The sequence below is a fragment of the Periophthalmus magnuspinnatus genome, chromosome 14 (genome assembly GCF_009829125.3).
Source record: "Periophthalmus magnuspinnatus isolate fPerMag1 chromosome 14, fPerMag1.2.pri, whole genome shotgun sequence".
NCBI classification, from domain to species: domain Eukaryota; kingdom Metazoa; phylum Chordata; class Actinopteri; order Gobiiformes; family Gobiidae; genus Periophthalmus; species Periophthalmus magnuspinnatus.
Genome location: NC_047139.1, coordinates 4,332,325 through 4,356,470, shown reverse-complemented (window position 1 = coordinate 4,356,470; position 24,146 = coordinate 4,332,325). Strand labels below are relative to the sequence as shown.

Below are 24,146 nucleotides of genomic sequence, written 5' to 3'. Positions count from 1 at the left end.
AGGATGAGGGAAGTCTGGGAGTCCCCGCTTAGACTGATGCCCCACGACCCGGGCAAGAAACTGGACAGATGAATGGATGGACAGTCATTAATTGAATTGTTTTAAAACGTAGTAAATATGTTTTCATTAAATTTTAAACAGCATCCACATAATATTAAAAATCACATAATAACACTTAAAACGGCTGCGGATTTTAGTATAATTTTCCCTCTATCTTACTTATTTAAATCATTTCACAGTTCAGGACACTTCCTCAGTGCGTTCACTAGGGGGCGCCTCGTCTCACGTGTCTTTCCGGCCTCTGCAGTGCACCAGCCTCACACAAAGGACATTACACAGGAAACCTCAGACTGACGGACGTGCGAGCGCCTTGTCCGAGCTCAGAGGAGTCCACACCGGGAACAGCATGTCCTCTGTGCGTCGTGTGTGAGATTAACATGAATTACACGTGATAAATCCAAAAAAAATCTCTGTTTGAGGCTTAATTTCACTAAGAATTGTTAATATGTTCTGTCAAATTTATATTAAAACGCATTGGTGCAGTTGGTTTCTGGCAATAGATACAACAAACGCCACTTTTTCTATCTGTGTCTTAGCTAACGATGCACAACAGTTTAATAGAGTGTGCGTTTTTGAGTAAGTTTGTGTAATTGTGAATCGATTTAGCATAAGATTTCGTGCCCGTACAATGATTTTTGAGCAGCTTGTCCAAACCCTGCATGTTCTGTTTATATTATGTCCAAAAAAACGTCTGTTGTAGGTTCGATTTTTACTAATAATTGTTAATATTTTGAATAAATTTAGTATTAAAATGTATTGTACTGGCAATAGATGCAACAAATGACATTTTTCCAACGAATATCTGAGCTAAAAAATGAATGACAGTTTAATAGATTGTGCATTATTAAATAAAAAAAGTGTCTAATTGTGAATTGATTTAGCATTTAAGCTAAAATGTCCCTGATTTTGAGCTTGTAAAGTGATTTTGGACGGACATGTGAGCACCTGTCCAAACACAGAGTGGCCCAAACAAAAATCTTAACTCATAACTTTTGTTTCTAAATATTTTTCTTTTATTTTTCCAGAGCGTTTAGAACGACCGTCGACATTTTAACACCAGAGATACCCCGAGCGTAAACGCCATTAAAGGAATAATAAGTGTTTTTCAAAGACAGGGGGCAGTATCTCCACAGACCTGACTAGTCCTGATTTCTTCCTGTGGGTCGATCTTAAAGAAAAGGTGTTTGTGAATAAATGACTTAATAAACGACTTAAAACGTGATATTGAGGCTCAAATAAGAGACATAAGCCCGGAAATGCTGAAAATGTTATGAAAAATGTGTTGGATCGAGCTGTTCAGGGCAAAACTAAACATTTTTACTTCCTCTAGTTTAAGTCGTGATAAGTTCAAGTGTAAGTGAACAATTCTAACCGTATATATCGCCAAAAATCTCAGAAGGTTCAGTTTATCTACGGCTACAATTTAATGAGTTTAACTTAAGAATTATAGGAGCGACTGAAGATTTAAAAGTGTATTATGTTCTGTTTTAGGCTTGTTTTTACTAATATTAAAATGTACTGGTGCAAAGTACATGCAATAAATACAGCAAATGTCGTTTTTCCCACACATATCTGCGCACAACAGTTTCACAGAGTTTAGATTATTAAATAAAACTCTGTCTAATTGTGAATTGATTTAGCATACACCGGTCCGCTAACATGTCCCTGATTTTGAGCCTGTAAAATGATTTTGGAGCCGACCGCAGACAGACATGGTTTAAATTGAGTTTATCTAATGTTCTGTACGTGTTCTTCTCGTGTGAATGCTCTGGGTGTTCTCAGGTCGTCCTGGTGCGCTCTGGCTTCTCACAGCGTCGTTTACCTCCAGCTCCAGGATCCTGAACTCTAACAGTTCATTCTGGTCCCTCGAGTCCTGAAGCTCCTGTTCTACTCGACTGCATTCGGACTCGGCTTTGTCCAGCTAAAAAAGAGACAGAAAATCAGCATTTAAACAAGACAAGTTATGATTTTTCTTCTCTTTCTTAAAAATAAACTGGGATTATTTAAAGTTTTCGTCATTGTAAACTGCAAAATGTATCGAAAATGACTTAAACACACCACAAACTACAAGATTTTTCTGTCTTAAAGGTCACAAAAATGACTCTTGTGAGCTTTAATCCATATTATAATGCTGTTACCTCCTCAAAAACACACCTAGAGTTGTGTTTTGCCTCTTCTCTGTCTACATTTTCAAAGCTCAAAATGCTCCGTTCCACCTCGTGATGTCACAAAGTGGTAGTTTTCAAGTTAGCAGCTATTTTTTTTAACCTTTTGTTCAGTAGAAATCGGCAATTCCACAGCTGAATTGGTCCAAATGATTCTAGAAATGAAGGTGTGTGGAGTTTAAAAACACAGTGGAGCACTTCCTGTATCACCACATGATGACATCACAAGGTGGAACAGAGTGTTTGAGAGAAGAACTCAGCGTAAATCTGCAGGGTTTGTGTGTTAAACATGTGAATGAAACAAAACACAACTCCAGGTCTGTTTGTGACGAGGAAACATTATAACAGATCAGAAAATTAGCTTCCAGTGGAAAAAAAAAAAGCAGAATTGATCAACCAAAGTATCAATACTGTTTCAAACCTTATCTAATAACTCCTGATTCCTTTGTAGAAACAGCTGCTTCTCCTCCACCCATTTGGAGTCCTGAAACAGAGTAAGTTATACGGTTCCTCAGGCGGTATTCCAATGCAGCTACATACAGCGTGATCGAGTTAGCATATTAGCAGGCCTGTCACGATAACACATTTTGAAGTAAATATAGACGATAAACAATAATATAAAATAATATAATAAAAATATTCTAAATGTGCAATAAATAAACGCCAGAATGCAACAGTTAAGTACCATATTTTCCGGAGTATAAGTTGCACCAGTGAAAAAATGTGTAATAATGAAGAAAAAACACATATATAAGTCGCATTTTTTGCTCCGGAAGTAAATGAAGCGCCGCTCTAGGGGTCGATGGTAGTAGTAGCTGACACAATAAAATTATACATATCACACAAAAAATCATTAGAGAATCACTGTGTAAGAAGACGTCTACTACTGCTACTGCTCCTCCTCCTACTACTACAACTACTACAACTACAACTACAACTTCTACTACTACTACTTTGTGTTTAAATGAATCAAATACACAGCTTATAACTAAATTCCCAGTATGGTCTCTGCTGGATATTCTAAATGTGCAATAAATAAACAAACGCCAGAATGCAACAGTTAAGTACCGTATTTTCTGGAGTATAAGTCGCACCGCTAAAAAAAAAGCGTAATAATGTATAAGTCGCTCTGGAGTACATGCCGCTCCGGAGTATAAGTCGCACCGGAGTATAAGTCGGAGTATAAGTCGCACCGGAGTATAAGTCGCACTGGAGTATAAGTCGGAGTATAAGTCGCTCCAGAATATAAGTCGCACCGGAGTATAAGTTGCACCGGAGTATATGTCGCTCTGGAGTATAAGTCGCATTTTTTGCTCTGGAAGTAAACGAAGCGCCGCTCTGGGGGTACACGGCTGTGATACTGGTACACAAGTGTCACAAGAACAAAGATGTGAAACTCTACACTTGCATAATTCCACATATAAGTCGCATCTGAGTATAAGTCGCACCCCCGGACAAACTATGAAAAAAAGTGTGACTTATAATCCGGAAAATACGGTAGTTAGTTTTATCTATAACGAGTCATAGAAGTTCATGATTCAAACTTCTACAGCTTAAATCGGATCAAAACACAGAAAAATAACCAAAAATGTTCAATTTGTACAAGGAAAAAGTCCCCATGATAAATATTGACCCCCAAAAATGACCGTTCCATGTGTCACGTTTCAAACCATGAGTGGATACAGTGATTATGGCGACAGACCGACACATTCGTCCGTCACTCGTGTTGTTTTCTTGTTCTCACCTGTCCTTTATGGGCCAGCTCTTTTTCCAAATCCTCTATTTTGGCTTTGTACCTGAGAACTTCCCCTTTTATTTGTTCTTGAGCCTAAAAACATGAAAATAAAATGATTAGTTGAAAAAAAACAACAAAAAAACAGGTTCCATAAGCCTGACAAGAGCTTCCTGGATGTCTTTATGTATTTTATTAAAGCCACTGTGCGGGATTTTTCTTAAAACATGACCAGAACGAGTTTATTTTGAACAGTTTACAGTGGTCCAAAGTTATTCCTCATTTAATTTATACATTCAGAACATCCTAATGACTCACCATGTTGAGTTTATAAGCTCTTTTCACAACTTTCTAAAACAGAGCGGAGTCAAGCTAGCAAAAGCTAGCATGTAAACTGCTAACTTCCTGATTTTTAGAAAGGAAAATGCTTTATAATTACATGCAGATACACAGCGGACTTACTTTTTTAACGTTTAACCTAAAGAAATGCTTAAAACGTACAATATCTGTGCTGCGGCGAGACGAATTTTGCGCGGATACAGAGAAAAAAATCCCTTACAGAGTCGTTAATTCATTTTCTCGCACTATTCCTGTCGTATATTTCCTCAAAATGAAAGTGAAAGTAATAAAAATATAGTACAAATGTCTCAAACTGTCAGACTCGCCTTGGCCTCCATCTCGGCGTCCAGCAGGCCGCCCTTCTGCTCCTGTAGGAGGGCGTAGGCTCGCTGCAGGGCCTGGTACTCGCGGGTCAGCTGACGGAAACGCAGCTCCGACTCCTCGTTCGTTACGGCCTGGGTCACGAGCAAACAGGGAGGTCAAAGGTCATGGGAGGGTTAGAAACGTTTGAGTCGTATGGGTGATTTCCTGACTTTTTTACTACCACAAGCGCTAAGTTCTATATTTGGAAAACAGAGAGTGTTTCATAGCAACCAGAGAGCCAATCAGGAGCCAGGATGTTGGAGATGCTGTTTGGTCTGTTATTATTGTTCATGTCTTTGATTTATGGATTTATCTGGAATGTGACGGTAAATAGGTCAGAAATGTGCATCATATGTACAGAGTGTGGACAATGAAAGTACATGTGACAAAAAAACTCACTACTGCGACTACTACTACTACGACTACTACTACTACTACGACTACTTCTACTACGACTACTACTACTACTACGACTACTTCTACTACGACTACTACTACTGCGACTACTTCTACTACTTCTACGACTACTACTACTACGACTACTACGACTACTACTACTACTACTACTACGACTACTTCTACTACTACTACGACTGCGACTACTTCTACTACTACTACGACTACTACTACTACGACTACTACTACTACGACTACTACTACTACGACTACTACGACTACTACGACTACTTCTACTACAACTTCTTGTTCTACTACTACTACTACTACTTCTACTACAACTTCTTGTTCTACTACTACTACTACTACAACTACTTCTACTTCTTGTTGTACTACTACTACTACTACTACTACTACTTCTTGTTGTACTACTACTACTACTACTACTTCTTGTTGTACTACTACTACTACTACTACTTCTTGTTGTACTACTACTACTACTACTACTTCTTGTTGTACTACTACTACTACTACTACTACAACTTCTTGTTGTACTACTACTACTACTACTACTACAACTTCTTGTTGTACTACTACTACTATTACTACTACAACTTCTTGTTGTACTACTACTACTACTACTGCAACTTCTTGTTGTACTACTACTACTACTACTACTACAACTTCTTGTTGTACTACTACTACTACTACTACTACTTCTACTACTACTACTTCTTGTTGTACTACTACTACTACTACTTCTTGTTGTACTACTACTACTACTACTTCTTGTTGTACTACTACTACTACTACTACTACTTGTTGTACTACTACTACTACTACTACTTTAAATGAATCAAATACATAGTGTATAAGTACATTCCCAGAGTACTGCCTCTGTTAGCGTTATGGTTTTATTACTTACATTATACTACATTATACTACATTATACTACATTATACTACATTATACTTTTATCACTCACGTCTTCGATGTCCTCGTCGGGCGTCGCTGGAGTCCGGTCCATCCGATACGAGGCCACGGACGAAGTCTCTGAGTCCATGGACTCTTCATCGTACCCGAAAAACGTGTCCACTACGATATGTCTCTGTGAAAGTACACACGAGTGACCACCTGGACAACTACACGAGTATTTACAGTATTTACAGTATTTACTGAGTAATATCTACGTTTACCTTAATGGGTCTGGAGCTTCTTTTATGCCTTTTCTTTCGGAGAAGCTTTTCTCTGTCCTGGAAAGTAAAAGGTTACATTAATAAGTATTCCTTCCTAATACTTATAGTCACATAGAAAGTATTTGTTATAAGGTGCAAGGAAAGATTATTTTGTTATAAAAGTCTTTTCATGTGTTTTTAACTCTATATACTCCAGATAATTATTATAATTATCAAAAAATATGATTACAGTTTCATTTTCTGGTTACCCAGTGTCACGGCCCCATCTTGGCTGCCCCCTTGTGGCAGTGTATTTAATTGTTCTGCTCTGAGCAGGTGGAGCTCGGGAGCGACTCTGTAAGAACAGACGACAGACGAGCTCGGACTTCACTTCACTCCTACTGCACCTTCTACCTCTCCACCTTCTCCCTCTCCACCTTCTCCCTCTGCACCTTTTCCCTCTGCACCTTCTCCCTCTCCACCTTCTCTCTCTCCACCTTTTCCATCTGCACCTTTTCCCTCTGCACCTTCTCCCTCTCCACCTTCTCTCTCTCCACCTTTTCCATCTGCACCTTTTCCCTCTGCACCTTTTCCCTCTGCACCTTCTCCCTCTGCACCTTCTCCCTCTGCTCCTTCTACCTCTGCTCCTTCTCCCTCTCCACCTTCTCCCTCTCCACCTTCTCCCTCTCCACCTTCTCCCTCTCCACCTTCTCCCTCTGCACCTTCTCCCTCTGCACCTTCTCCCTCTGCACCTTTTCCCTCTGCACCTTCTCCCTCTCCACCTTCTCTCTCTCCACCTTCTCCCTCTCCATCTTCTCCCTCTGCACCTTCTCCCTCTCCACCTTCATGTCCATACCATTTAGTTTATTTCCTCTAATTTAACTCACACACTCAGACTCTCACAAACGCACCTACACCCTGACATTTCCACCTTAAACTACCTTAAAATATTGGTAAGAATTGTCAAATATTGTTTTGTGTTTTGTATTTTTGCGTCATATCTCAAAGCCGGGCTGTTTGTAGAGCCAAATCAGCTGCGTACAGTGACTCTGAACAGGACCGTTATGAATTAAAAGCGTACCCTGGTGAGCTCGTCGATCATGCTCTGCTGCTCCAGGACCTGCAGCTTCAAAAAGGCGATTTCCTGGTCGTCGTGAGCTTGGTCCAGATCATTCAGGGACTTGAGTTTCTTCAGAGGAGGATGTGAACTTATCTTCTCTTTCTGCACAGACACATTTCACATAAAGTCCAAGTCCAGCGGGTTATAAAACATTACACACCGTGAACTGACCATTTCTGAGTTTTCTTTGGACAGAGCTTTGAGTTTCTCCTCCAGCTTTTGGATGGTTTGACTCAAGTCGTCGTTTCTTTTATGGAGCAGTTTGTTCTTGTCCAGCAAAGGCTTACACTGCTTCTCTCCTTCTCTTACACGTTTTACCTGCAGGAAACACACAACAAATGGGTTTTTATTTGACTTTATAGCGATAACACATAGGATTACAACCACCTGTGCATTAAATATCACATTTTACAAGATGATGATGTAATTCTCTCAGGCAGCGTTCATATATGACCTGGTCTGGTCCCGGTTTATTCCCAGTTTAGGTCTGATTTAGAAGCGTCGTGTGGAAATATAAGGACACGCTAAATTAGACAAGAGTAGCAGCTCGTTTTAACTATACTGAACTTTGTCACTAGTACCATAAATTCTGGACTATAATCAGCTACTTTTTTCCCCACGCTTTGAACCCTGTGGCTTATACAACGGTGCAGCTAATTTATAGATTTTTACTGACTAACATCCACCGGGGGGCGCTCTGTAGCAGTAAACGCAAAAGTGAGACAGATGTGGTAAAGATTACGCGCTGAAGAATACACTAATTTTGATTTTGAACTGTTATTTTGCGCATCATGTCACAGCCTCATCACGGAAAACACACGAAGAAATGAAAATGATGCAGGTTTTAAGATAAAGGCAATGGATCTGACGTCAAAGAAGGAAATAGAGCCACTGCACGAAAGTTTGGCATCAATGAAACGATGGTGCGACGTTGGAGGCGGCAGTGGGAAGAACTTAGTCGATGTAAAAAGACGACAAAAGTTTTCAGAGGAAATAAAAGCAGATGTCCCGTGTTGGTGCGGTTTTAAACTAAAACTAAAAAAAACCTCTGTGTACCGTCTTTCTGTGTAAATATCTCATATGTACAAAATTGATTCTCTTTTTAAACTTACCGGTAGCTGCTGCGGTTTATATACAGGCTCTATAGTCTGAAATTTACAGTATATTAATTACAAGGTCTATCATCCCACTATATCTGATCCTCAATGGCTCGTGTAGAATTTAGATCAAAATCGCAACTAATAAAAAGATATATTTGTTAAAAAAAACAACATATCTGCTCATTTAAATTATTTGAATAAAAACACTGCACATTAATTAACGTGTAGAGAACATTATTGTGAAAAAGCACGACTGCATTTGTGCTCGTTATGACGCGTTAAACATGAAACAGAGCAACAACAAATATAAAAAAAATAATAATAAACACACTGTACATAATGTTTAATGTCTTAAAAGAATGAAAAAACTAAAATAGTTCATTTTAAAGGGTTTCTAATGTTACACCTCCTTACGCCTGTCATGATAATTACTATATCTTTGTCGTGTGTACATTTTCTTTGCACTTTTTTGGTAATTTTTTGGCTTTATGATCAGATTTAAGCCGTAAAAGATTGAATTAATAACGTCTTTGACTCATTACAGATGCAAACTAAAGTGTTTCAATCTGCTGTTTATTTATTGGATCTCACATTTATTTATTTATTTATTTATTTAACAGTATAAGAACAGTTTTTGTGGTTTAAATCTGCTCTAGGATTGTTGCGTCAGTGGCAAAAAAAAAAACAGTTTCAGTATTATCGTTTCTGGTCTATGTTTACTTATTGTGACAGGCCTCCTCTTCCTCACTTTCCTTGTACATTACGAGCATCCTAATTACTCACAGCAATGAGTTTATAAGCACTTTTCACAACTGTCAGAGCCCAGGGCGGAGTTTTGCCATGACAGTAAACGCAGACAGTACATAAGAGCTTATTTTGACCTCGAGAGCTGCTTGTACAATCTATCTCTACTGGATAAAGCTAAATTTTGCTCAAATACATGGGGAAAAATTGCGTATAGTGTCTTTAACAACATATATAACACCATTGATAAACTGATAGCACCACTGCCCCAATCTGAAAACAAAACAAAATAGTTTAAAATCGTCTTACCAGCTCATTCCTCTCATCAACCAGCAGAGAATTGCGATCTTCCAGTTTTCGTATTGTTGAGTTGAGCTCTGCGACACGTTTCTGATTTCTCCTCATGTCCTGGAAGGAAATCACATAATTTAATTCAAGAGTTAATCCAATTCAATGTAAAGCTGTGTGTGAGACTCCAAAGGGCAAAATGTAACGCAGCATTTGTCACATGTTTGGTCTCGTAATGGTTGACTTTCGGAAACAATAATTAAAATGTTAGTTTTGACGGGGCACGTGGGTAAACTGTAGATGCAGAACTGGGCCAAAGGTTACTTTACAAATAATTACAGAGTGGCACAGGGGGTTTCAGACGATGGGACGGGCGCAGCTGCTGGTTTAGACTTGTCTAAAACCATAGACCACATGTGTCAAACTCAAGGCCCGTGGGCAAAATGTGGGCCACCAGGTCATGCTATGTGGCCTGCGACAGAGTAAATTAAAAGGTATGACTATCGGTTTATCAGGATACACAGTTACACAGACATTTTTTCATATCTATGCAAATCCGTATGCCATATTTGTAACTTGAATACGTAATAAATATCGAAAAAGTACCGTAAATTTTGGACTATAGAGCGCACCTGAATATGAGCCGCACCAGCTAAATTTGAAAAGAAAATCTATTTTGTACATATATAAGCCGCACCTGAATATAAGCCGCAGGTTTTTGTGATGTAACATGTGATATTTACACAGAAAGACGGTTAACAGGTTTTTTTTTTATTTTTTTATTTAGGAAACGCTTTTTTTTTTTCTTTTTTTTGTTTAATTGTGTCTGAAAAGCATCAGTTCATAATCTTTCCCCATGTCTCACTTATGCATTTACTGTTAGAGTGCCCCCCCAGTGGCCGTTAGACAGTAAAAATCTATAAATTAGCCGCACTGTTGTATAAGCCGCAGGGTTCAAAGTGTGGGGAAAGAAATGTAGCGGCTTATAGTCCGAAATTTACGGTAGTTGCATTTATTTTACATTACATTTGGTTACATCTGGCCCTTTGAGAGCGACCATTGTGATGATGTGGCCCTCTGTGAAAATACGTTTGACACACCCGCTGTAAACCGTATAAAGAAGTGGATTAAGTGCGTCCGACGTCACCCACGGCGTTCGGCTCCAGTCAAATGAAGCTCATCGAGGCCGGAGCGGTTATAGCGGCTAATCTGGAGCCGAGTTCTGATAGCATAGCAACCAAAGAGCTAATCCAGAATGTAACGGCCCTTTCCGTTCGTTTAGCGGGGCACTTAGCAACGCTGTTAATCAAACCTGTTGCTAATGCTAACGGGAGTGACCTCAGGGAAAGGAGGCGCCTGATTTGTCTGTTATTAATGTTCATATCTTGATCCACGGATACGGTAGTCAAGTAAAAATACCCGTATCATGTAGAGCGGGTTAATACGAACATTTTAAGACCAAACGATGAGTCTGACAGCAGCAGAGACAGAGAGAGGAGCGACGACGATGGAACGCGGCGGCTAGCACGGTTCAGAACTGGCTCCCTATTTCATATCGGGTGAAATCTAAAATGTTACCGATTGTTTTTTTAAATGTCAGCGCTCTATGGGTTCCTCTTTATCTTCGGGAGTTACTGCAGCCCTGTACTCCACCCACAGCCCCGAGGAGGACCAGAGGAGACCAAGCCTTTTCTGTGGCACCGCCCAGACTACGGCACAGCGCCCTCTGCCTGTCAGATTCTCTCCCTCTGTAGAGCAGTTTAAGACCAGACTAAAAACCGCACCTCTTCTTCCTGACATTTGGTTCTAGCTCTGCAGGATATCTCCGTGTTTTATTGGTTTATTGTTCTTTGACTTTGTATTTTATGTTTATCTGTTGTTGTTTTTTGTTGTTGTTGTTGTTTATGTGACGCACTTTGGGCAGCTTAAGTTGTATTTTAAATGTGCTATAGCAGTAAAATTGAACTGAACTGAATTGAAGTGAAGAACAGCAGAGATGGGGCAAGAACTGAACTGTCCAATTTATTTAGTATAAATTATGTGAAACTGTCATCTCGGCTCATGGACCAAATCTCATGTTTCATCTCGTCTTGTAGAAAGAACTACAGTAAAAGCACAAAACAGACGATAATGAAATTTTACGTGACGATTATCACGGTCAAAATAATTGCGTTTAACGATTGTATCACGATAAAAGTGATTAAAGTTGTTATGGATATGAATAATTACAACTTTAACAGAGAAGATGAGCAGGGCAGTCGATTGAAATTTGGGGGGCCCGGGGCAAAAAGCCTCGCATGGCCCATCGTAATACAAATTAATAGGAAGAGAGTCCAATTCTGGGCCCCCTAAGACCCTGGGGCCCCGGACAACAGACCCCTTTGTCCCCCTCTGTCGACTCCCCTGTGGATAAGTCGTTTTTTCTGCACTTTCTGGTGAAATAATGGCGATTATCTTTGTTGGCGGTTATATAAAATGTCCCACGAACGATTATTGTCGACCCTTTTCATCACGATAAACGATATTATTGTTTATTGTCCCGTCCCTCACGTGTAAACAACCCCATCTGTGTTTCTTAGAGCAGATATTTCCAGAGTCTAGAGCTAAGTTTGGGTTTATCGGCTCAACAAAACCAGACCATGACTTACTGGACTTCCACAGTGCTCTGCTCCATCACCGACTCTCCCGGGGATCTCTCGTTTGGGGCTCCCCAGGCCACATTCAGCCTCTTTCACCAGGAACAGCTGCTCGTCCAGGGCGTCCTTCTGCAGCTGGAGCTTCTGGAGGAACCCGGTGGTGGACTCCAGCTCCTTTTCCAAAGCGAAGATGGTGCGGTCCTTGGATTTGATCTCATCCACCTACGACAAAGAATATGTGAGTTATGAACAAGAATCATTTGACAAATTTGTAACATAACTGGCTAAAAGACTATTGTATTGAATTGGAAACAAAAAAATCTAAATTTACACTAATTTTTTGTATGACGTAATGAAACATGTCCAAATAGTATAGAGTATGTTTCCTGACCCACGCCATCTCCTGTATTTTTATTTAATTTAATTATTTTCTTATTTTATTTGTTTAATTTTACTATATCTTTGTTTTATTTTCTTATTTTATTTGATTAATTTTACTACATCTTTGTCTGTTTTATTTTCTTATTTTCTTTGATTAATTTTACTATATCTTTGTCTGTTTTATTTTCTCATTTTATTTGTTTAATTTTACTATATCTTTGTTTTATTTTCTTATTTTATTTGATTAATTTGACTATATCTTTGTCTGTTTTATTTTCTTATTTTATTTGTTTAATTTTACTATATCTTTGTTTTATTTTCTTATTTTATTTGTTTAATTTTACTATATCTTTGTTTTATTTTCTTATTTTATTTGATTAATTTTACTATATTTTTGTTTGATTTTCTTATTTTATTTGATTAATTTTACTATATCTTTGTTTTATTTTCTTCTTTTATTTGTTTAATTTTACTATATCTTTGTTTTATTTTCTTATTTTATTTGATTAATTTTACTATATCTTTGTTTTATTTTCTTATTTTATTTGATTAATTTTACTATATCTTTGTATGTTTTTTATGTATTTTTTATATTTTAAATGTTATATATTGATTTTATTTATTTATTAATTTACTTTTTTCTATTAAGCTATATTAATAACACATATATAAGGTTATTACCAACTATTATGCTCAAAAACTTGAATAAAAAGGTAAAAAAAAGAAAAAGAATATGTGATTTATACAGGTGTGGCAGTGCTGCTTTGTTTAATGATGAGTTAAACGTGGTATTTAATAGAAAAGTAGTAGCTAAAATATGAATAAAATTGTTTTTCTGTAGTTAAAGCCGCTGTATCTGATTTTTACTGTCTTAAAAATGTGAAAAAACAAACTAGTTCAAATCTGGTCCAAATCTCGTCCTCATTTTTAAACAGAAATGCTTTATAATTAGATGCAAACAGCGCACAGCGGTTTCATTTTGACCCTAAGTGCTGCTTTTACCATATAACTGTACTTGGGTAAGACAAATTTAGCTGTATAACATAACAAAACAATTGGGTACAGCTGCTTTAAAGAGTTACACAATATACAATAAATATGGAGTTCTGCAGGTTCCTGGAGAGACATGGATGTATCGCTATGGCAACATCCTGGTGATTACTCCTTGTGTAATTTGTGTTTGCATTGATGGATTTCAGATTTAAGAATGGGACGAAGCAAATTTTCCTATTAATTACATTGTACTTTGCCATGAAATATCTAAAGAGTAAATTCACAAATGTTGAACCTGATCATTTCTGTCAGTGACCAGACCATAGACTGTTTATGTAAATGGACATAGCTACCCTGCTAGCCGCTTTTTGTCCTCTCTCTGTCCCTGCTGCTGTCAGACTCGTCATTTTGGTCTTAAATGTTCGTATTAACCCGCTCTACATGATCCTGGGGCTTTTATTTCACTATTGTGTCTGTAAATCAAGATATGAACATTAAAAACAGACGAATCAGGCGACTTCTTTCCATGAAGTCACTCCTGCTAGCGTTAGCAACAGGTTTGATTGACAGCGCTGCCCTTTTTATTTATTCTTTTTTTTTTTTTGAGTTAGTTTATCTATTTATTTGTTATTTTGAATTTTTTTTTGTCATTTTCTTTCTTTTTTATTTTTAGTTATTTTGAGTTTATTTATTTGTTATTTAGATTTTTTTTGTCATTTTCTTTCTTTTTTTTAGTTATTTTGAGTTTATTTGTTAGTTTGAATTTTTTTGTCATTTTCTTTCTTTTTTTATTATTTTGACATTATTTGTTATTTTGTTTTTTTGTCATTTTCTTTCTTTTTTTTAGTTATTTTGAGTTTATTTGTTATTTTGAATTTTTTTGTCATTTTCTTTCTTTTTTATTATTTTGACATTATTTGTTATTTTGTTTTTTTGTCATTTTCTTTCTTTAAATTATTTTGAGTTTATTTATTTGTTATTTTGTTTTTTTGTCATTTTTTTTTCTTTTTTTAAGTTTTTTTGAGTTTATTTATTTATTTGTCATTTTGAATTTTTTTTGTAATTTTCTTTCTTTTTTATTATTTTGAGTTTATTAATTTGTTATTTTGTTTTGTTTTGTTGACATTTTCTTTTTTAGTTATTTTGAGTTTATTAATTTATTTGTTAGTTTGAATTATTATTTTTTTGTGTCATTTTCTTGCTAAGCGCACGCTCCCTGCTAAACCAGCGGTGCAGGCGGGAAGGGGCGTTACCTTTAACAGCCTCGCTCTGGATTGGCTCTTTGGTTGCTATGATACTTGCGCTCCAAATTTACTGCTATAACTGCTAGCCCCGATTAGCTTCATTTGACTGGAGCTGAACGCTGTGGGTGACGTCAGACTCACTTATTTCACTTCTATGGACTGGACCCATTCACGTCTTGTAGTACAACACAAATCCGCATTTTAAGAATATTAATTTTAGTCGTCCCTCTTGTTTATTAAATATTATTGGCCTATATGATGTAGTGACGTCATCCAACACCCGTTCGTGCGTACCAGTCGGCGTATGTCCCTCTCGCAGTCCCATTTGATCTTGGATATCTGCTCCTGGTGCTGCTGGTGCTCCACTCGCAGGTCGCCCGCCTTCATCTTGTCGGCCTGGATCATGTGACTCAGAGCTTCGTCCGTTTGCTTTTTGGACGATTTGAGCTCGGCGATCTCCTGCAGCAGCTTCACCCGCTCCTGGTCGAAGAACCGCCTCGCCTCCTCCCGAGCCTCCAGAGTCAGAGCCGTGCGCACCTGAAAAAGAAAATGTAAGATGTTAACAGCGTTTCATAATTCGGTATGTTAACTGTCGACGGAGGGAAGTCTGGGCTGTTTTTCAAGGACGTACGCAAACAATAAATCCACGTTTGTTGAACCTGATCATGTTTTTTTGGGCTAAACAAGACGTATTATTAGTTTTAGGGGAGAATTAAGTATTAAACAAATCATCATTTTACATTTTGATGACTGAAAACTGCTTCATAAGAGAAATACAGGGTGTCCATAAATAAATTACAAAGGAAATTGAGAAGATATGTTAATCAGACTTGTTCTATTGTGCTCAGTGGTTTCCTAAGTCTTTATCTCATTTAATCCACCTCTAAATGGGCTTCATTAGCGACACAAAAGCACATCAAGACCGGGCTGGATTTCTCGCCGTGTTTCGCTGTAGCAGAGACTCATTAATGGTTCAATCGCATCTGTGTCTTTTGGTTTAGTTCAGTAATGTCTCATGTCTTTGTTCGATACACGAGATCTTTAATACGGCTCCATAAAAAGAAATCCAGAGGTGTGAGATCTGGTGAACGTGGTGCGAATGGAGTTGGTTCATCTCTTCTAATCCAACGGTCTGGAAATGTTTGACTAAGGAACTCATGAGCATAGCAAAAGACGAAATTAAATCTGTCAACTGGACAAATCGCTGTGGGAGTGAAGACGTTTCTCTGCTCGTCCAAGTCTCTTCTTCTTCAGTTCTGGTCAGATCACTGCTGGACACTGCCTTATATCTGTCTGAAGGGAGGAGCTAATGTAATGTAGGGTAATGCAGTCTCCTCCATTCAGTGTAGCGAGAGAGCAGCTCAGGACCCCAGTCTGCTGTTCATCTACATCTCAAAGACACTAACCACTCCTTTAAAGATAGTGAAGTTCAGATCTTAGCTTTCAATCATTCAATCAGTCAACGTTTATTTATAGAGCACTTTAAAACACTCACGGTGACCACAGTGCTTTCCAGTAAAATCAAATTAAAAACAAGTTAAAATCATACTAAAACAGTAAAATAGGAGAATAAAATCGAATAAAATACAGTAATACAACAAAATATAAATAACGATAATGTGTCACAACATTATTAAGTGTCTGAATAAATATGTTTTAAGACGGACAGATATAAGGCAGTGTCCAGCAGCAATAATCTGACCAGACCTGACAGAAGAAGAGACTTGGATGAGCAGCAAAACGTCTTCACTCCTACAGCTTTTTGTCCAGCTGACAGATTTAATTTCGTCTTTTGCTATAGATCAGACCTGTACGACTGAGGGATTACACTGAGATCATGAACATGCAGACCCCAGTGTGGCGGGACCATCCTGCTGGAAAACGCTGGTTGGTTGAAGGTCCTGCAGTTGTGGTGCCGCAGATTCAGTCAAAAGGCTGAGGTCTGCAGTGACTGGGCTCTTATGGAAGAAAAACGGACCGATAATCCGACTGCACATGTGATTAAAAACGTTTATAACCAATGAGTACAACAGAACAAATCTAATTAATACTGTATAAAGACTTTATGGACATCCTGTAGGTCTAAAACTGCAGAACTGATCTCTGAAGTATATTTTGAATCCTGATTGTTTGAACTTATTGATTTGAAACAGAAATAACTCCAGGTCTAATGTGAGGATTAATAGAGCTTATAATAAACAGATTGACTCGTGTTGGTGGAATAGACCAGTTCTTCCCTGAAACAGTTCCCTACGGCAGAATTATATGGATTTTCAGACTTAAGATGGATGACTGAGGTGGTTATTTTAAAGAGTTTTGTAGTAGCAGCAGTAGTAGTAGTAGTAGTAGTAGTAGTAGTAGTAGTAGTAGTAGTAGTAGTAGTACACCCTAAAGCTTCGTCTTCAAGCCAAAGAGGATGTGTGTCTTTAATAACAACAGTGTCAAACTCTGTTGTTCCTCACGCAGAGCGGCTGTGGACATTTTAATTAAATAATGCCCAAAGGTTATGTAGTTGCTTCCATTCACATAAAAGTGTTTAACATAATATACGAGAAACAGACTCTAGACCAGGGGCGTCAAACTCATTTTCACCGAGGGCCACATCAGCAAAATGGCCGCCATCAAGGGCCAGATGTGACTGTGCGGCCGTGTAAATATCACTAAATGTAACCGAATGTCATGTAAAATAAATGTAATTACTTTTTAACTTGTTAAATAACGGTTTCTGTGATAAACTGACATTTTTAAAAGTGTGTATCTGTGTCAAATTCAGCCTTTTACAGCCTTTTAATTATTGGACAATTTGTTGTTTTTCTTGCAGACTCACTTTTGCGTACTTAGCTCTGTGTTTGGTGTCAAAATGTCGACGTCCTTCCACGCCGACAATTTTCCTCTTCATGAACATTTTGTGATGATTATTTGCAAATATTTGTCAGTTCCACTTGCTGGGAAAGTCTCATTAGTTTATTGTCAGTGCAAACATTAAAGCAGCATAGACTTATTTTAAAATGACAGCCATGCCTTTTAATTTATCTTCTCGCGGGCCACATAAAATGACGTGGCGAGCCGCATTTGGCCCCTGGGCCTTGAGTTTGACACATGTGCTCTATACCCTGCACTGTTTTTTACACCACAGTGATGATTAAAACAAATACTGTGCTTCAGGAAATGTCCAGCTGCATTATTATATTCAACTAAGTATCAATTTGTTGTTTTTTTTTCCCCAATTAGTAACTATTAAATGTCTTTATATCAGACATAATCAGAACGAGTCTGCAGAAGATGTAAGTATTAAAAACACTGTGCTGCTTATGAGGAAATATAGTCAAAAGCTTTAAAAAGTCAATCCATCCATCCGTTTTCTTCCTTTTATCCGAGGTCGTGTCGCGGGGGCATCAGTCTAAACAGGGACTCCACCTTTACCACCTTTAAAAAAAGTCAATTAAACTCAATAAATAATGAGCGATTTCACGCCTTTTAGCATCCTGACTCGCTCTGTTGTTCTCTTTGTCTCCTGTGTTCACTTTGGGTCTGATGATGGAGTTATAGAAGGGAGATAGATGATGTCTAAAAGCCTCGATTCCTGCTTAAGGATTGTCTTTCTTAACAAACATTTTACTTTTGGCTTTTATTAAGAGCTGAATGACTCCGCTAAGTGTGACTCAGGCTAATATGACTCATGGGCTCTTCCCGTGGATCAGACCTGGACGACTGAGGGATGACACAGACATTAACTCAAAACAGACCTGAAAACGCATCTCCATCCACAGCTCCCTCCCTCTTAAACGAACCATCGCTCACGTAGTAATGTTATTTTATTTTGTAGTTTACACGCGCTCCTCACCTTCTCCCCGCTGCCGTCCCTCATGGCGTTGATGGCGGCCTTGAGTCTCTGGTTCTCCTGCTCCTTGATCTTGGCGTGTCGGGCCAGCTCCTGCTCGTGCTGCCTGGTCAGGTTCTCCCTCAAAGCCTGGAGCTCTTTCTGCTTCTCCTCGTGCCATTTGGCCCTCTGCTCCGTCAGCGCCGCCGTGTGCCGATGCTGCTCCTGCTCGCGCGCACGCTTCACCTCCTGCACCTTGTCGCGCTCCAGTTTGCTCACCTGAAACACAAAGAAACATATTCAGCGGTGTCACTGTACTGCTACTCTCTCACCGTTACTGGAGTCAAAGTAAATCTAAAATGTGTATTGGCAAAGAAATATACAGTTTATATGAATTGAGTTTACTTTTATTACAGTAAAATATGGTGCTAAATTATAATACAGAAAAAATATATAAAATAAAACAGTTTGAGAGTTCCCACGTACGTTTTTTTCATTAAAAAATGCTTAAAATGTAAATACACTAGCCCCACGTGAGGAGGACGTGGAGGACACACTGTACATCTGACAATATTAATATTTAACCTGCTCAGTCTTCTGTTATTAACATTCACACGCACTGGAATTCACACTTAACATTCACAGGCAAAACACAAGGCATCTCTGGACGTCTTAAAGCGTCTACAGTCACGTGAGAAGTGTTTTCATGCTGCAGACGACTTCAGAGAGTTTTTGGAGTTACTGTTAGCAGAGCCAATGGTTTTATATTTATTTTATTGTATTTTATTGTGTTTTATATTATTTTACTGTATTTTATTGTATTGTATTGTATTTTATTTTACTGTATTTTATTTTATTGTATTTTATTTTACTGTATTTTATTTTATTGTATTGTATATTTTTCTGTATTTTATTGTATTTTATTTTTTATTTATTTTTATTTTATTATACTTTATACTTTATTATATTTTACTGTATTTTATTTTTTATTGTATTATTTATTTTAATGTATTTTTATTTTATTGTTTTTTATTTTATTTTACTGTATTGTATTTTTTTATTATATTTTACTGTATTTTTTTAATTGTATTTTACTGTATTTTATTATAACTTATTTATTTATGCATGTATGTATTTATTTATTTTAAGAGCAAATACATTCGGCTGTGTTTGAATCAGAGTTCACCTAAAACGCCACCCTCAAATCACAAAAAACGCTGCTCGTCCAAGACGCTTCTTCAGTTCTGAGGTTTGGACGAGCAGCGAAAAGTCTTCACTCCTACAACATTTTGTCCAGTCGACAGATTTAATTTTTCTTTTCAATGGATCAGACCTGGACTGAGGAGTTACACAGATATTACCTTCAAATCAATCAAATCTGGCTTTTATTCTTTGTGTAATTAATGCAAATATTATATCATCATCATTTAGTTCGATCGTGAAAGGCCTGTGAATGTGTTTTTGGTATTTTAATGCCATTTATTCACTTCCTGACGTGAGTTTACAGTAAAAACATGAACGACGAGGCAGTGTGTGTTTGTACCTTGCATTTTTCCTGGTGCAGTTCGATCTGGATGTCGGTGAGTTTGGATCTGAGGTCTTCGTTGGCGGCCTGCAGGGCGGAAATGAGCGCCTCAGGCTTTTCGCCCTTTGCGCTGCGGGCTTTCTTGGCCATTTAAAAAAAAAAAAAACAACCCAAAACACTAATGCTTCGGCTCAGACAGGGTCATCCGGAGACTTGACTCAAAACTTTCCACAACGCTTCCAGGGTTTCCAGTTCCTCCTCTTCTTCATTCTCCTTTAGACTCAAGAGCTGCAGAGGACAGACGGGGACAGACGGGGACAGACACACAGGACGGTGTTATAGACTCAGGAAAGCAGGAAATCAATGATGTTTCTCTCATGAGACAATTTCATAGTGTTGATTACATTTAGCATAAAGTACATTTGGTGAACGCAATTTTACGCAGCGAATCAGGGACCAGCACGACAAATCTGCAGCTTCCACCTGACGGCATCATCTGCATCTTCCTCTAATAACAAATAAGTTCATGTCCTCTATCTCTGGTCTTCCTCTGGGCCTTCTGTTTGTTAAGTTCTGAACAAGGTGCATCTTTCTCAATAAACATTTTCTGAGGTTTGCAGAGGACATAATGTTACTGTAATGATTATTGTTGAGTTTGGAGACTTTTGCACGACTTAAAGGGACAGTAGGTTCTTTCATTTTTCTTTTTTTTTTTTTAATTTGTATAACAAAATCAAGACCCCACACCCACCCCTTCCAAAAAATAAATAAATACATAAATAAATAAATATAAAAAAAATCAATTAAAAAAATCTATAAAATAAAAAGCAAATGAAATAAAATAAAAAATCAAAGTAAAATAAAATAAAACAAAATACACATAAAAAAATCATAAAATTGAAACAAAAATGAAATAAAATAAATTAAATTGAATAAAAAAATAAACAAATAAAAAAATAATAAATAAATAATAAATAAATAAATAAAATAAAATCCTCAATCCTGAGTTCAATAGCTGTGCAGTAGCTTCTTTCTGTTTTTAGTTACACAGTATTTTTCACACATGACCAGTCAAAAGTTTGGACATACTTTTTTTATATTTATTCTTTATTTCCAAGATTAGTCGCATTGTAGATTCTCACAAAACGCTCAAAACTATGAATGAACACAAACTGAACGTAGCAAACAAAAAATAAACTCAAAATAACTGGTTATCATATCATACATGCTTTTATGTTTTATGCTTAAAAACTTTTAAAAAATATGCTTTGGGTCCAGGTCACTCAGTACAGATTTATTGTTATTATTTATGTTGTTTTTGGTTTTACATTTCTTTTTTGGGGGCTAGGATGCGCACATGGGACCAAGATATAACATTTAATTTTTGTTTTTTCACTGGAAATGAACATTCAAAAAAAAAAAAAAACAAAAAAAAGTCTTTTGCTTTGACCCTGTTTTGCACTTTTGACATTTCTTGACCCCTGACAAGGCACAGCCGTGACGTGAAAACCATCTCATGTGAGCTCATCATCGAGAGACGACAGAGAAAAGTGTGGATACTTCAGACTTTTGAGAATCTGAACATTAAATTTAAGCTATTTAACTTGTTTCTTTGCGACATAATTCTATAGAGAAAGTAGGACAAAGCTCTGAATGAGAATGCGCGTCTGAAGATTAACTTGAGTCGCACAGTCCTGACCATGACTCCAGTGTTCTTTTTGAATCTCTCGTGTTAATTATCAAATCCGCACATTCAAAGCTTCAGGACTCATTAACTCAAGACATATATACATCCCTCATTCACAATAATACACACAATACGTAACGCTTTTAGTTTTTCCGGTTGAACCCTGTTGAACTGAGAGGCAGATGTACCGGGACGAGCTGGACGTTTTAATCTTACACATGACATAACCTGATTAGAGATTAGTGGGTCTGTTAACAAACGGAGCTTTGACTCCTCGCTGCTGTTTTTAAGTCTCATGAACATCAGGAGGTTTTTAGCAACTCCCACTGAGATATATGTCATTTAAAGACGGGGCATTTTACTTCTACGGGGTATTTTACCTCTATGGGGTATTAAAGAGGAGGTATTTTACCTCTACAGAGTATTAAATGGGGGTATTTTACTTCCACGGGGTATTAAATGGGGGTATTTTTCTTCTACGGGGTATTAAATGAGGGTATTTTACTTCCACGGGGTATTAAATGGGGGTATTTTACGTCTACAGGGTATTAAATGGGGGTATTTTTCTTCTACGGGGTATTAAAGAGGAGGTATTTTACCTCTAGGGGGTTATAAATGGGCGTATTTTACCACTAGGGGGTATTAAATGGAGGTATTTTACTTCTACGTGGCATTAAAGAGGAGGTATTTTACCTCTAGGGGGTATTAAATGGGGGTATTTTACCTCTACGGGGTATTAAATGGGGGTATTTTACCTCTATGGGGTAATAAAGAGGAGGTATTTACTTCTACGGCCTATTAAAGAGCGAGTATTTTACTTCTATGGGGTATTAAAGAGCGAGTATTTTACTTCTACGGGGTATTAAAGAGGAGGTATTTACTTCTACGGGGTATTAAAGAGGAGGTATTTACTTCAACGGGGTATTAAAGAGGAGGTATTTACTTCAACGGGGTATTAAAGAGGAGGTATTTACTTCTACGGGGTATTAAAGAGGAGGTATTTACTTCTACGGGGTATTAAAGAGGAGGTATTTACTTCTACAGGGTATTAAAGAGGAGGTATTTACTTCTACGGGGTATTAAAGAGGAGGTATTTACTTCTACGGGGTATTAAAGAGGAGGTATTTACTTCTACGGGGTATTAAAGAGGAGGTATTTACTTCTACGGGGTATTAAAGAGGAGGTATTTTACTTCTATGGGGTATTAAAGAGGAGGTATTTACTTCTACGGGGTATTAAAGAGGAGGTATTTACTTCTACGGGGTATTAAAGAGGAGGTATTTACTTCTACGGGGTATTAAAGAGGAGGTATTTACTTCTACGGGGTATTAAAGAGGAGGTATTTTACTTCTATGGGGTATTAAAGAGGAGGTATTTACTTCTACGGGGTATTAAAGAGGAGGTATTTTACTTCTACGGGGTATTAAAGAGGAGGTATTTTACTTCTATGGGGTATTAAAGAGGAGGTATTTTACTTCTATGGGTATTAAAGAGGAGGTATTTTACTTCTATGGGGTATTAAAGAGGAGGTATTTTACTTCTATGGGGTATTAAAGAGGAGGTATTTACTTCTACGGGGTATTAAAGAGGAGGTATTTACTTCTACGGGGCATTAAAGAGGAGGTATTTACTTCTACGGGGTATTAAAGAGGAGGTATTTACTTCTACGGGGCATTAAAGAGGAGGTATTTACTTCTACGGGGTATTAAAGAGGAGGTATTTACTTCTACGGGGTATTAAAGAGGAGGTATTTACTTCTACGGGGTATTAAAGAGGAGGTATTTACTTCTACGGGGTATTAAAGAGGGATATATTAACGCGTTTAATAAGTTTCAGTTTCGTTTTTGACGTTCTGACTCTCCTCTGCCTTTGCTCTCTGTGTTACGTCGCTCCCACTTCAGAGCACTATCACATTACTGTACAATCAGTGTGGATCGCGCTAACAGAATCACTACAAATCGCGTCAGGTTTGTGAAGTTGTATTACGCAGTTTTGTATCATGCTTTTGAATATTTATGGGGAATTGTCTTAGCTGCATAAAAACCTGACATTTTTTATAAGAAGGGCTGTAAAAACCAAACCCTAAATCCAATCTGCATAATCTCTAGTATAAATATCGATTACTGTTCAAACGTGTATTATAAAGTGTTTCTGAGCCGGCCGCATAGTTTTTTCATTGTTTGCTTGCATAAAAAAAACACTCAAAAGTACATTTGTTTTTATATTTTTCTTCTACTTAAACTGGTATCACACAATTATTTGATGCATCGAAGGAAAAATAAGGATGGATACAGGTGTAAAATAGAGGTAGTTCTGTGGAAAAAAGGCAAAAGTAAATGCTGACACCTCCTTTAACGTGATATTTATGGTTAAAAAAA

General features: G+C 37.5%; 1 protein-coding gene across 1 annotated transcript in view; it reads right to left on the bottom strand.

Moving 5' to 3' along the window:
- jakmip2 (janus kinase and microtubule interacting protein 2) overlaps window positions 1–20,231 on the bottom strand; it is a 30,618-nt gene extending 10,387 nt beyond the window's left edge. The window contains exons 1-13 of the mRNA XM_033978981.2: window positions 20,100–20,231; window positions 18,581–18,835; window positions 15,031–15,273; window positions 12,131–12,340; window positions 9,504–9,602; window positions 7,522–7,668; window positions 7,312–7,452; window positions 6,252–6,308; window positions 6,041–6,163; window positions 4,623–4,751; window positions 3,970–4,053; window positions 2,647–2,709; window positions 1,883–1,981 (exon numbers count right to left, since the gene is read on the bottom strand). Of these exons, the coding sequence (XP_033834872.1) occupies window positions 1,883–1,981; window positions 2,647–2,709; window positions 3,970–4,053; window positions 4,623–4,751; window positions 6,041–6,163; window positions 6,252–6,308; window positions 7,312–7,452; window positions 7,522–7,668; window positions 9,504–9,602; window positions 12,131–12,340; window positions 15,031–15,273; window positions 18,581–18,835; window positions 20,100–20,231 (1,782 nt within the window). The remainder of the gene's footprint in view (window positions 1–1,882; window positions 1,982–2,646; window positions 2,710–3,969; window positions 4,054–4,622; window positions 4,752–6,040; window positions 6,164–6,251; window positions 6,309–7,311; window positions 7,453–7,521; window positions 7,669–9,503; window positions 9,603–12,130; window positions 12,341–15,030; window positions 15,274–18,580; window positions 18,836–20,099) is intronic.
- Window positions 20,232–24,146: the final 3,915 nt, after the last annotated feature.